A 15,000-nucleotide genomic window follows, 5' to 3' on the forward strand; every position below is an offset into this window, starting at 1 on the left:
TGCAAAGTATTATCAATTAATACAGATCTACTGTAGTGGAGTCGCAAAAGAAATCTTCAGAAACATAAAAAATTGTATCAGATACCACGCTTGATCGCTACCCTAGTGCGATAAATTTTCATGGTGCAACGAAAACTTAAAACAATCTTTTTTTTAGAGCAAAAGGTTTTTGAAAAAAATCAGTTTTGACTCGTACACAACGATGAGGTACTACCATGACACAGATTCTCGATCATTACAAAACTCTGAAATAATCAGGTACATGTACCTTGTGGAGCAATCTTGATTGTTTAGCGGCGAAACATCTCAGCAAAGCGGTATGTGTTGCGACAGAAACACTCTTTCTACATATACAGGTAGTACGTATTTTTTACGCTTTCCACATTGCAATATTCAGTTCAGACGAGGTGGTTCTCAGTGAACTACAATGGCTAATTCACTTTGATGTTTCCCTTCAAGTTTCCTTGCACTTGATTAGAGCCGCAAGATGATCAGCAGACTAATCAGTGGAACATCTGATATCGCCGCCTTACCCATTTTTGAAATTGCATGATGCTGACCTTTTGTGGTGCTTTGACCTTTCACACACTCCCTACTAAAGTTTAAAAGGAAGTGAAGGGTTGTTCAGTTCAGGCGGTTTTAAGTGCTCAATTGGAGAGTTCAGTGAATTAAAACTGAACCACTTAAGTCGGTCGTTTTCACATGGAAGGTAAAATTCAGTAGGCTTAACGCAATTTTGGCATCTTCGTGTTGAAGCCGTCTCTGATAAGTGCCTGAGAAATGGATTTCTGACCCAGGCAATATGATTTTCTGTCAGATACTATAACCTTTGATTTTCAAAGTGAAATGAATCATTGTAAATACCGTTATTTGAGAATCACTCACCTTCAATCGTTATACAAAATCAGCGAGTTAAGGTGGCTCTGAATGCATGGCACAGACTTCTTTTTTAACTCTGGAGAAAGTTTCAACTTGACCATTTGATCACTTTCTGGCAATAAAAAATGGCGGTCACCAAGTTCTTTTTTGAGGTACTGTATGTGCAAGTACAGCGTGTAAAGGCGAAATATTGGCTGTTTCTATTGGGCATTCCTGTTTCCAGAGTAACTTATTACGTCAAAAAATGACCACATCTTGTTCAGTAATAATTGAGTGTCATTTAGGGCTCGAAGTTAATTTTTTAGTCCACTTGCAAGGTTTTTCTAGTAAGATTTTTTCCACTAGTGAATTCTTTCTTGAAATGTTAATGACAATATCTGGTATAAAGATTAGAACTGATACAGTATTTCTCACAGTCTATCAAGGAGCTGAAAAGTTTAATTTAAAAAAGTATGAAATATTAATTTAGTGATGGTCTCCTTTTGTTGTTCTCCTGATAGCCACCACCTATCAACTGCAGCTCTGGGGTTATCAGCCTGTGTTTTTTGGCCCTCTATTAGTACCCAAAGTTCAACGCAATATTATACATTACAAATAGTCACTCAGTCACTTTTCTGAATTTGCTTTGTCCTTCAAGAATTCTTGACATGTTTTACACTGTATTTCTTCTACAAGTTCATTGTGTCCTTCAACTACTTTGTAACCCAGATCGATGGTGAAATCCTTCTGCCATTGCAGAACTATTTTCAGATAAGCTGTGTCATCTATGTTGGATCCTGACTTCAAACTCTTTTTCTTCAGTGGCTCGAGATCTTCATCGCCACTGGCATTTGTGTTAGAGGTCAAGGGCCCTGAGGGCCTCGTGAAGAAAGAAGTTATTTTTGACGTATGCAATGAAAACGAGAGTTCCAAAACCAAGAGGAACAACAACATGCGAATGTGCAGGTGTGGCACAGAGCCTTGGTGCAACACCACTAGCTAGTGGCTAACACAAAAATCAATGTGCTCTTCTCAGCTCAGTGTGCGCTGTTTCATTTGCCCCAGATGTTGTCCGTGCATTTTTTCTTGCTTTCGAACAGCTTTCTCCAAATGTTTGGGAGACATGGATGATTCTAACTCGCAAACGTTTGCTAGTGGATATTTTTCTCACTCGCAGATTATCAAATCGACTCTCATTTTGCGAGTTTGCGAGTGTTAATTTTGAGCCAAGTGCTGTCATTGGTATTATAACATTGCTAATTCGAGTTACAGCTTTGTAGTGCCAATCCTTCTAATGAGAACGTTGCTTGAAAGCGTTGAAACTGCTTTGAGCCACCTAAAAGTGCCCCTGTGATTTAAAAAAATCACTTCCTTTTTTTTCTTCAGATTTTGAAAGTATGACCTTTTGTTTACTCAACACCTTACCTGCAAAAATTTGAGCTTTGAATTTTATCCAAAGGCAGTTTACTTTGAGTGTAAGTTTTGGATTTCATGGTCCACCATTACTCACATTCAAAACTTGCTAACCCTAATCCCAAACTTAAGTCTTTTCCTTAAACCCATTGGGTCTGGCACTATCTAGACAGTAAAATCTATTAAGTGTCACTCCTATATGTGGGAGTCAATGGGTTAAAAGGCACATAGTTTTTGAGTGGATATAGAGTTTGTTAGAATCTGATGGTTTATCATCTGTCACACCTTCTCCCTTAGAACTGAAGTGGGGAGATACAGGTGTACGATTTTAGTCTGACAAGGAAAGGAAAATCCATGTAGGAAAATCAAACCGAGGATGTTAACTACTGTACAATCATGAGGAATAAGCATTTTCACAGGTCACCAACCTGCTCCCTGAAAAGATTCCATTGCTGGATTCTGTACAGTATCAAAATTAATTTAAAGTACTTGGTATACTTGGATACAAGAACATGTACATCATTATGGCAAAGTGTGTTGGGGAGTCAGGGTGGTTTAGTGGTCATCCCACCTCTGTGACCCAGGTTCAACTCTGGCCTCGGGGCTTATGTGGGTTGAGTTTAAGTCGATCTCAACCTGACTCCGAGGGTTTTTCTCCGGGTACTCTGGTTTTCCTCCCACCTCAAAATCGACTCCCAGTCAATTACATCTGGCTTGGTTTTTCTGGTGCTCCGAGATCACACATGGATCGTATGGCGGTAGCCGTGGGCACCTTCACATGCATTTGGTCCAATCCCGTTGAGCCAGTTGATCCTGAAAAGCCCTTGTAGGGAGCGGTCAACTAAGCGCAGATTTACATTTACATTTACATTTACATTCTATCTCCAGCGTAAGCTCCCAGGAACTCCACTATTGTTGGTTGTACCAAGTGGTCCTACAACAAGTATAAGTGCTGGAACGTCGTCAAAGCGGGCTCGCTTCTGGCATAACCAACTGTCGGTCCTTGGCAAAGTTGTACCCGTGACAATGCATACCAGTAATGGTGGAAGCGGGGTTTCTATCGGTCAGTGTCTGGACCACATCATTGGTGCTGTGAGGATTAAAGTGCTTGAGGTAAATTTGAGATAAAGATGTGTAACTGAAAACTTCAAACTTGCTATGGCTTTGAATAGAAGAGAGTTCATAATGCATGTAAGGATGATGATAACACAGTCAGTGGAGTCTGAATAACTCAAACTATGAATTTTTTGACTTGCCAAAAAATGTGAATTTAAGGGTAACATACATTGTAAGTTAGAAAGTGACCTAAAGAGAAATGAAAAATTGCTTCAAATGAGGGGAATGTTTCAGGTAGAGAGGGTTAGTGAGTTACCAAAGATGAAAAATCGAGGGGACTTCTGAATTGTTTTTATGTTGTAATGACTTAGTGCATGGTTATGTACCAGTCAAATCGAAGCTTCAACATCCCCCTCCCCCCCCCCCCCCCCCCCCAGGGTACACCCTGGGCATTCGACGCCTTTTCCTGCCTGGGGGGAGGGAATTTGATCAACTTAGTCTACCTGGGGACAGGGCATTTGATCATCACTCATAGGGGGTGGGGAATTGGGTCGCTAGCCTCGATTTCATGTTATGTTTCCACGTGGGTTGATAAATCATAGCGGAGACAAACTTGGCTTCAGTCGAAACAGAGGTATTAAATTTTCATATTTTAAATTGAAATATTCTCTCTGTGTTTCTCTATGAGTAGAACATCGCGCTAGTGTAATGTAATACAATGATTCAACAATAATAACTATAATTATCTTAATTATGATAACCATTACAATTGTGATAACGATAATGTTGACAATGAAATTGCCCTGAAGAATAAATTTGAGGCAGAAAATGGACCTTTCAATGATTGGTTAACATTGATTAGTGTTTGTATTCTTTAGTTGAGAAGTCACTTTCCTAATCGTCCCATTATTCTGCTGGGTTGGTCTGTTGGTGCTTTGGTTTCATGCCAGGTAATATGTCTGAACTTTGTTTTGACTGTTGCTTGTGGAAATGTTATTTTTCTAAATTTTCTTGTGCTAGTACCGCTATAGACATGTTAATTAAGACATGTTGCTCTAGCCATGTTCCGAAATCGCTACATTCTATAACAAGATTTTTTTACCTTCAAAGGTGCTGCATATTACGTTACTAATGTTTTCTTCACAAACGGGCTTCTCACAAACACTTTACAAATGAAGAGTGTGGTTACTCTTGACAAAGGGTAAATAAGGCTCCGTCCACACGTATCCGGCGAATTCGCTGGTGAATCCGGAACTTTTCGAATACGCTCTCCAGATTGGATATTTTTGAATCCGATATGAATTCGGAACCGTGTGGACTCCAAAGCCGGATATTTTTTAATCCGGAGGACGTAACAAGATCGAGCCCAGTTCCTTACCGTGAAATCAATTTGCAAGATGGCTGCCGAGGGCTTCCTGGCGCATGCTCTGTTACCTCTGTTTCCTTGAGGAGTCTTGAGCACCAGATACGTTTCGGATACGTGTGGACGGGCCAACTCGATTTGAATACGTGTGGATGGAAATACCCCACACTTGAACCTACATTAACCAGAGATTTTGTGAGGGATACCAAAATCGGTTTGCTTCTCAGTTCTTATAGTGCATGTACATTTAAGTGCATCTATCCTAAGGTTTTGGATCTACTGCTTAATTTTATTACCCTTTTTTTCCATTAGGTTGCATTAATGGAGTCTGTCTGTGCTGTTGTGTGCCTCGGTTTTCCCATCACTGGCCTCAGTGGCGTCCGAGTGGTGAGTTGTTGTTTTTTTTTTTGTACAGTGTAACTGATGGTTCATGCCGGTAAACCCTTGTATAATCATAATCAACAAAAAAACAGTGGTTAGCTCCCCAAGTAGGCTTAAGACGAGAAAAAAATGTAAATGTAATTTGTTTACCCACGGAACACTTTAAGAGCGCTCAGGAGCTCGTTCAACATGTGTCCCTGCTTTCCGGATCGAATTGGAATTTGGCAGTGTTGGTTTTTGAGGAGAGGAGAAAACCGGAGTACCCGGAGAAAAACCTCTCGGAGCAAGTAGAGAACCAACAACAAACTCAACCCAAATATGACGTCAGGACCGGAAATCGAACCCAGGCCACATTGGTGGAAGGCGGGTGCTCTCACCTCTGCTCTCCCACGAAGAACTTTCGTTATTCAAATATGGCTGCATTGTACAGAATAATGGGAGTTTCAATAAGATTTTTATCAGGAGGGTAATTTGTCTTGATCAACGCAAAGTGGAATTGTTTTAATTATCTCTTACATAGCGCATGACCCAATGGTTTGTCAATTTAGTTGACTATATTCTATAGTACAGTCCTTGATATCAAGGTTTGAGAACAAGATTATTGCGCACGCGCATACCAAGCGATGTTGAAAGAGGGTGGCAATTTTCTTTAATTTCATTCAACATTCGCTATAACAAAAGAAATGTTTAATGGTTGTTGATGCAAAGTTTAAACGCTTTGAAAGTCATTCAACATCGATTCAACACGGTTAAAGTGGGAGAAGGGGGGCGGGGGGGGGGGTGGGGAGGGGCAATGCTTTCAACATTGCTGTTCAACAGAATTGAGCGGATGTTGAAGCTATTAATCCTTTGTCAAAATCGAAAAAAATTGTCGTCGTTTCGTTTACTGGGGTTAACATTTTTCATCTGCATGTAGAATTAATATTGCTGTACTGGAGAAAAACATGGTGTTTGACTTCAACTCATTACAACATTTTGCTAGTAGTTATAGTAGGATAAGAGCTTATCATCCTTCAAACAACTTGATTATTCAAGCTTGTACTGTATTTAATTCAAAAGCCAATTTTAATTTGTCTTGCATTTCATATTGTTTTTTCCTTCTTGAACCCTCTCTCATGAATATCATGTGTCCTATAATTTGAAGAGATTAATTCCCTTCTTTTCCCAGGGAGTGGAAGATCCTCTTTTGGAGCTTAAAACACCCACATTGTTTGTCATTGGATCGCATTCCAATCTGACGTCACAAGAAGACGTTGAGGTATCTTTTTCTCTGTTCCTTACAGTAAAGAAGTATCGCTGTAGCCTTGAACGTTTTGGCCCATTTCTCATCTCTGTTATGAAAATACAGGAACAGTCTCAGAGGCGCATCATTTTTAATCGATGCACTCTTTGAAGTGAAATGATGTAGTATTTACAGACATCTTTTAAATCCGACATCACCATACTGGCACTTTCATATTGGTCTTCAGTTTTTGGATTTTTTTTTTTCAAAGCTTCCCTTTTCAAAAGGAGGGCATTACTATTTGTTGAAACAACAGAAAATTGTGTGAAATAGCCCTTTCATAATCACTTCTTCACTAAGTGGTCGTCCTTTCGGTTTCTCTTTGCTTTGCTCGAAACAATTACGTTTCGTATCTCTTTGGATCAATACTGTACTTGCAAACACTTTGTATTTTACTTGCGACAGGAAATGCGGGAGAAAATGAAAACAGATACAAGTTTGTTGGTGGTGGGTGGAGCCGATGAACAGGTGAGACCAAGACTGGCAAACCTTGAGTAGTTTTCATTCTATAGGGAGTTTAAGAAACCACGACGGCTATGACGACGAAAACGTTGGTTGGTTGGTTGAGTAGGTTGAGTAGGTTGAAGTTTTGGCAGCTGTTTAGCTGATGTGGACCTGCGATACCTACCCACCCATATACTCACAGAGGACAGCCACAACACCGGGAACTTCATCCCCTACTTCAAAATCTAACTTTGAGCTTTTCTAAGTATTTCATGATTATTCCATCTTGTTTGTATTATGCAATGTGGGCGAAGTGTCCAAAAACTGGATTAGTACGGACGGATTTGAAGTAAAGGGTGAGACTGAAAGATTCACGTTGTCGTCAAAACTTTAAATTTGGTCATTTCACGTAGTAGGTTTGACGAGTGCGGGAGAGAAGTGCTCAAAAAGGCGTGCCGCACGTGTAGCACGATCATTTTGGTTCTTTTAACCGATAATATTACTGCTTTTTGGCGTTTTCGTTGCCGTAGCCGTCGTCGTTTCTTAAACTCCGTAGTAAAATAACAGTAGGGAATTTAAGAAACGACGACGGCTACGACTACGACAACGCCACAAAGCAATAATATCATTGGTTGAAAGAGCATAAATAGTCGTGCTGCACGTGCAGCAATTCATTGTCATGTGCTAAAGTCCTCCACAGAACCTTGAATTTGGTCATTTCACGTCGTCATTTTGGAGATGACGGCAAAGAAATGTACCAAAACGTAAAACGCACGTGCAGAGCGTGCAGAGCCATTGTTTTTGCTCATTAAAACCTATTGTTTTGTAGCGTCGTCGTTGCCATCGGCGTCGTCTTTTCGTAAGCTCCCTATTAGGCAAGGACGACGACGCCTGTTGCGAGGGTGCAATGAAACAAGAGGTTGAAAGGTTCGGGCAAACAGTTTCAGCTTTTGCTTCAACATCCGTCCGATTTTGTTGAACGATATGGACTTCTGGCGCCCGTTTCTCGAAAGTCCCGAAAAACCATTTGTGGAACTGCCAACCGCTTGTTTTGGAAAGCCGATCTTTTAACATGTCTTCAAGGAAACAAAAAGAAAAATGATCGTGACGTTTGACAACTTAAATCCTCTCCGTTCTTGAGATACAAAAGGAATTGTGACACCCGAAGATTGGCCCGTAAAGTTTCTGGACTTTCGAGAAACGGGCCCCCTGGGGGTGGGCAAACGGCGTCAACACGTCATCAACATTTGATTCAACAAAGCGTGGTGTTCAGCGGTCTGGTGTTCAGTCCCAGGCTACAGCGGCGGTTGTTACTACGGATATACGGACATTTCATTGAGAGACCGATTAGTACTAAGTCAGTCCATAGTTAGTAACTATGGTCAGCCTTTCTATCATTCACAGTAGTGGAGCTATTGCACTGCTCAAAGGAAATCTCCACTTTTACTACATTCGCAGAATATGTTAAAACGACAGAAATAATGTTTGCAAACAAATTCGTTCGAAATTTGTTTGTTTGAAAAATAGAGTTCATATTAGGAAAAATGAATAGGCCATTTCCGAGTTCATGTCTGCCTCCTCTTCAAAGCGAGTCTAAGTGCGAAGGTTTTCTTCTGAAAATTAGCTTTCATTCATATGTTGAATAGAACTAATAGACCCTTCCACGGTTTTTGGCACCATTTTGGTTGGGTGGCAAACACGGCTAAATTTACAGTAAATATATGGGATTTTGGCCGTTTTTGAACCGCTGTAGCGCCGCTAAAACGAGATGGATTTCCACAGTGATAGTGTCTTTTAAAAGACATTTATACTGAGATTATTTTCATGAAATATAAAGAACAGATTAAGGCTACAACGACCATGAACGAATTTTTAAGATTCCATACAAACCCTTCGAAAACCATCACGGCAAATTGTCGCGAAATTAGAAGCACTGTAAGAAACTTTATTAGTCCAATTTACGGACGTCATACATTCCTTAAAGGGAGGCGCGATGGCGTCGGGTTCGGGTCCTGGCCGGGGACATTGTGTTGTGTTCTTGGGCAAGACAATTTACTGCCACGGTGCCTCTCTCCACCCAGGTGTATAAATGGGTATCGGCGAAAATGCTGGGGGTAACCCTGCGATGGACTAGCATCCCATCCAGGGGGGAGTAGAAATACTCCTTGTCGCTTCATGCTACCGAAACCAGAGATAAGTGCCGGCCTGATGGGCCTTTCTTGGCTCATAACAGAGATTTTACCTTTATACCTTCCTAAATGGCCTTATTTTCTGTTGAATGAATGATATCAATAAAACTATTTAAAGTTGTGGCAAAAGTTGGAAAGCTGTCTCCTTTTTTTAGCCGTGTTTGCCTCCCAGCCAAGATGACGGTCAAAAACCGTGCAAGGGTCTATTATCATCACAAAAACTTCCCACTAAGACTTGCTTTGAAGAGGAGGCCGTTTTGAATAAATGTGACATGTTACGGTTGCTTTATCGCTCTAAATTTCTTTTGTGTAACACTTCACACTTATTCAAGATAGCGACGCCCCGGAAATTTGAAAACAAAAATGGGCCATTCTAAAACTTATACAAGCGCTTTCTTTGAGAAGTTTTTAAGAAAATTTGACTTAAGAGATAACATTATTTCTGGGTGTTACTTCGTTGGAGTGGATGTTCCCTTCCAGAGAAATGTAAAGACGGGTTACCGTATATCTAAAAAATGAGTTTAAAATGTCATCAGATTGTGGATACGGCTTTGGGAAATAGCTTGCAGTTAACTGAAAAACAAACATTTCTTTGCCTTTGCTCAACAGTTGCGGCTGACTCGTGCTAAGAAGAAACAAGAAGGTTTAACGCAGAGTATGGTTGATCGGTTGATTATGGTATGTACTCTTACGTCGTGGTCGTACCTTGTTTTTTCTACCAGAGTCGTGTTGTTGGAAACTAATCTGGATTAAATACATTGTACTTACAGTACTGTCCAAAGATAAGCGAACCAGCTCAAAACGCTGCCAAATGGCTGGGTTTTCACAAAAAGATGCCTTTTTGAGGCTGATTCGAACGTTTTTGACAAGTTTTTTATCTTCGAGCGTTTTTGACTGAGTGAGGAACTTTTTGAGGTTTTTGCTCGAAGACTGCTCAAAATGCGTTTGCAACGCGTGGAAAACGTAGACTACACGTGTTCGTCGCAACGGACCAGTGCGTTTCAGGTCTACTCTTTTTCTCAACTCGTTTCCTCCAAACGAACCTTTGTTTAGAATTGCGCTTTATCATCAGCATGTGCCCATCGTTTTTCGATCAATCATTCAAGAAACTAAACGTGCATGTCATAAGTATTTATGAAAATTCGGCCCCGATGTATTCGATACTCTTTGAAGACATTTGAAGACAGTTAAGAATTCTCCAAATTGAACTGCCGCCGCTGAAGAGTAAAATGAAATGGCTCAATAGACAGTGCACTGGACTTCCGGAGAAAGTGCTGCCTTTGTAACTACATCTGCAAATGGTTAGACTTTGTAGTTTTCTCGGATAAGGACGATAAGCTGGAGGTCCTGTCTCACAGCCTTTGTTCATTAACTCTGTGGGACGTATAAGATTCCACACACTACTCGAAAAAGATTAGGGCACAGAGTTCCTGTGTTGTGGTCTGACCTTTCCAGCATGTGGTCGGCTTGGCAGGATTTTCTTGAAGGGCTTTTCAACTCAGTCTTTTGTGTAAATGAGACCATAATTGTGTATAACAGCCACAGCACCACAGCCATATGGAATAAACTGGGAGTAAATTTTGCTGAGGGAGGAAAACCGGAGTGCCCGGATAAAAACGTCGGAGTAAGATTGAGAGCGACTGAAACTCGGCCCACATTTGCATTTAGGATGTGATCCCGGGTCCGCAGAAGTGGGAGGCAGGAGCGTTACCACAGGGCCATCCTTACTCTCCATGTTTAAGTCCTGTGGTTTAGGCATGCTTAATAGAGGGGACTGGTTTTGAAGTTCGGCAAACATCAAAGGAGCAAACAAAGATGCCAAGATTTAGGTTGGGAAGTCCACGAACAATCTTTCGTTTTTGCGCTCATACACTTTGCATGGATTACGTAACCAACAGGTTTCTATTGGTTTATAGTTCCTCAGTACGGAGTAAACAACTATTAGGGAGCTTAAGCACGTGCGGTTTTGAGACGCGGACGGCAACCGGAAGGGAACATTTCGCGTGCCAGGGCAGTGGTGTCTCGCAGATTTTTAGACTAATCATCTCTAATGAACAAAAGATACTTAGCAAGGTAAATGTGGTTGTGTGAAGACAAGTTAAAAGGAAAAACAACCCACTTCCGGTCGCCGTCCGCGTCTCAAAAACGCGCTTGCTTAAACCCCCTATTGTGTTTTGTGCACGGTCAAGGCCAAAAAAAGAGAACAAAAATATACATCAAGGAAATTTGTTGGGTTTCATAACCATTCCCCTCCATTAACTATGGTTTAGGTAATCAGCGAAATAATAATTACTGGGCGGCATACCATACTTCCTTTGCAAAAGTTAGTATTATTTTTCATAGCGACAGTCCTCAAAGATTATCTGAGACATCGGCTCAAATTTCCACAGATAGCTAATTATTAAACTCATTGTTGAAATTCCATGCTGATTTCTTGCTTGATCGATGAGAAATAAACGCGCATTTTCTACAAAAAGTGTAAACAAACGGATTGCTTTGTTTTTGCCATAGGCTTATTGTATCTGTTCTCATGAAGTCTTGTTGTTTTTAGGACGAAATTGGAGAATTTCTGGGCAATGTGTTGACCTGCATGACCACTAACAGCGTTCACACCAGAAACGATTCATCAGACGAGGTGGATCTCCGAAAGAAAAAAAGAAAGCGTTCTGTATCACGTGACCTGAGCTCTGAAATGGATCGTTCAGTGGGCAAACAAGCTGTGACGTCATTGGCAAAGAAATCCACGCCCCAAAAGGCATCCTCTCAAGATCAAGGAAACACAATGCTAAAAATCCCTTTGGGAAACACTATGGGGACTCTAAGCAGTATGCGCTCACTCAGCCAACCCAGTCCAGCCAAGAAGCCAAGGACGTCCAAGTCCAAATCGAAACCCTCCAATCCACCGCCGAGTATAATTCACGTGACGGGAGCAGTGCCGACAAGTGTGGTCAGCAGTGTTCCGCAAGCAATTCCTGTGCACCATGGGACTCTGGCTGGGTTTCCTCTGCAAAGTGCGACTGTTTCACGTCAGATGCCTTTGCAGAATTCGTCTTCAGCCGCTCTAGCATCTGGCGGTAGAGGACAAGCATTCATTTCATTGACTGCCAAGAGCTCTGACTCTGGCGCCCGAGTCACACAGACGTTTATCACCATCCCGCGCGGCAGCTCACCCTCACTGATGACTTCAACGCATACTGGAGGACAGACCGTGCAGTATATCATCAAACCACAGAGCCAGCGCCATACTCCCGTTTCTCTCAGCGCAGTCAATGCCGCTTTGTCTGCACAATCCTCAGGTGCTCAGCTCCCGGTCAGAACTCTCGTATCCGCTCCGGTCAGACAAAGCCCTCTCTCTCAGTCTCCAACTTCCTCATTCACCTCCTTGGTAAATCTTAAAGGTACCACTGTAACAACGCAAGCGCCGTCTCTTCCACCGGGTGCCATCCCTGCCTCGAACGCGACTGCAGCGGCAGCTTCCCCTCTTGGGAAGTTCGCAACATCGTCAGCGCCTCTGACCTCTGGTAGACCGACAGTTACTCGTGTGGGCGAACTGAGTCAGCCATCGACCATTAGTGTTTTGACCAAGGACGGTAGTAAGTTGATGGTTTCACAAGCGATATCATCAGCTGGCCTGAAAGGTTCGTACAAGCTGATCAGTGGTGCAACACTTCAGACGGTATCCGGTGGTACAGGACAATCTCAGGTCGTGCTTGGTTATCCTGTGCGGCAGTCCACCAGTGGGTCTCATTTAGTCACACAAAAAGACTCGTCTGTTCAAGGGAATGTTGTTACGTCTTTGCCAGTCAATCTCGCTGCTCTAGCAGGAAAACTGCCCAGTAACTCCACATTATCGCAACCTAGCGGTCGAGTGACCCTCGTCCAGAGCACCCGAGCATCTACTCTATCTAGTCAAACAGTAAGAGCTATACCTGGTCAAATGACCTCTGCATCAACAAACAGGGTTATCAATCAGCCGGGAAACAAGGTCTCTAATCCACAGTCTCTCTCGCAGATTGGTGTTCCAGCCATCGTCACAGTGGCTAAAGCAGGGACAAGTCAAGTTGCAAGAGTCGTCACTTCTCGAACTCCTGTTTCCCACTGTCAGTCTGAACCGGCTAACGTGTCCGGTAAGACGGGTGGAATTCATGTGGTCTCTTCACAGGTTACTACTAAAGAGGTCCCTTCTTCTAATGCTGCACCTGCAGGGGTAACGTTGAAGTCGTTGACTGCCGCTCCAACAACAGCATCGCTTGGTTCTGTCGTGAGAATTAAGGATCCACAAGCTAGTCATTCTGCAGGAACGGCTTCCTCAAGCTCTTCTTTGAGCGGTGGTCAACATGTCAGTAAACGAGTTTCTGCTACTCAGGTCACGAACGTAAAGCAAGACCTTGTTGTGGCTCAATCTAAAGCGGATGAACAGGGAGGTGCGAAAAGTGAGCCTGGGAGTTCCTCGTAAAAGGGAGCGCTGGCTTCTTGATTTGCCCACTACGTTTCTTCTTCGAGTTTAATGGATTTTATCGGGTGTTACTCGACTAATCCTCACCAGATGTCAGAGCACAACTTGAATTTAGATTTGAGATAAGCGAATGATAGGCAAGCACGGTCTTTTTTGTAAATACTGTAAAAAAGAAAAAGAAAAAGAAAGATTATCCCTTCTGTTGTGCTTTACGAAAAGGGGTTTGGTGTTTATGAGACAGGCTATCAGTTCATATACTTGCTGTACCAAATATGGTCAAGGAACGCGTCAGCATAAAGCGAGCTGACTCTGCCGAGAAAAATGGCCGACAAAAGCCGTTTTGGACCGGAAAATCGGTGCTTTAGTCGACAATACTACCCCCGGGAACACCAAACAAGAGTAGTTGATCCTGGAGTTTTTAATAAAACAATTCTACTCGGGCTTTCTGGATATCTATAGAGGATATTACATGGCCGCGCGGGGATAAAGAGTTTTATCTTCGAGTGCTGAAAGTATTTCTCACGAGGGAGCGAAGCGAACGAGTGAGAGATACTTTCAGCACGACAATATAAAAGTCATATCCCCAGGCGGCCATGTAATGTTCTGTTTATTATATAGATATTGATGAAATCTCTGGATTTAAAACAACTTGTTTTACTCGTTTTCGAAAGGATGAAAAAGTGGTCACCAACCGCTAAAAAACACGCATGTTGTGTGACCTGAAACAAGATATGAAAGTTATGAAAAACAAATGTAAAATTTCGCAATAAAAATGTTAATGTAGTGGAGAAGAATTATATTAAAGCACAAAAGTATCTTACAATGAAGAGGAAACTCAAGTATTTTTGGCTAATTGTTCGTTACCATGACGACAACTTAATTCTCGCTTGTAAAAGGAAAAAATGGTATGTTCACTGCGCGCGGTGAAGATATGATTTTTTTTAGTAATAGGAGAAATCCTGGTATTTCATCAGTATCAGTATAATAAAAAAATTATTATATCTATCACTTCTTATCCTCCGCGCCCTCGTCGAATAATTGTTACGTATTCTTCTGGAGGAGTATGTACTATCCTCGAAATGTGTTAATTTGAAGGCGTTCTAGAGTTAGTCCTTCCAAATGCCCGGTCTGGGCGGTGAGTTCTGTCAAATGGAAAGCGCCCTCAGACGCAAGAAAAAAAAACAGTACTTCTGTTTTGACACTTTCAACTTCAGTTGGAATAGAATGCAACTGCGCAGGAGTAAAAATGACAAAAGCGCTTGTCGGAAAACTTTTATCCTGAAAAGGAAAAAGTAAGATTGGCTAATAAAAAAGTCTGATTGGGTTTAAGCGAAGAACGAGGCCGAATTTGTGTAAATGCAATGAGAATGCCTCATTTAATTTCATTGGTAAAGGTGCTGTGTCACGAAAGTCAGCGACTGGAAACTGGCACCCAAGTTAAGCGAAACTTAAAAAATATACTTAAAACAATGAAGGAAGGTTTGGAAAAAAACCCAGCAAATACTAAAGGAGGCAGGGATAGGCAAAATTGGAGAAGATGAAAATGGATTACAATTCT

At 41.8% G+C, this 15,000-nt stretch overlaps 1 protein-coding gene across 1 annotated transcript in view; it reads left to right on the forward strand.

The window, feature by feature from the left end:
- LOC138006912 (KAT8 regulatory NSL complex subunit 3-like) overlaps window positions 1-15,000 on the forward strand; it is a 23,382-nt gene that overhangs the window by 8,287 nt on the left and 95 nt on the right. The window contains exons 7-13 of the mRNA XM_068853542.1: window positions 3,160-3,384; window positions 4,206-4,277; window positions 5,003-5,077; window positions 6,240-6,329; window positions 6,759-6,821; window positions 9,596-9,664; window positions 11,538-15,000. The exon at window positions 11,538-15,000 is cut by the window's right edge and continues 95 nt beyond it. Coding sequence (XP_068709643.1) covers window positions 3,160-3,384; window positions 4,206-4,277; window positions 5,003-5,077; window positions 6,240-6,329; window positions 6,759-6,821; window positions 9,596-9,664; window positions 11,538-13,442 — 2,499 coding nt within the window. The 3' untranslated portion in view covers window positions 13,443-15,000. The remainder of the gene's footprint in view (window positions 1-3,159; window positions 3,385-4,205; window positions 4,278-5,002; window positions 5,078-6,239; window positions 6,330-6,758; window positions 6,822-9,595; window positions 9,665-11,537) is intronic.

This window comes from Montipora foliosa, chromosome 6 (genome assembly GCF_036669935.1).
Source record: "Montipora foliosa isolate CH-2021 chromosome 6, ASM3666993v2, whole genome shotgun sequence".
Lineage (NCBI taxonomy): Eukaryota > Metazoa > Cnidaria > Anthozoa > Scleractinia > Acroporidae > Montipora > Montipora foliosa.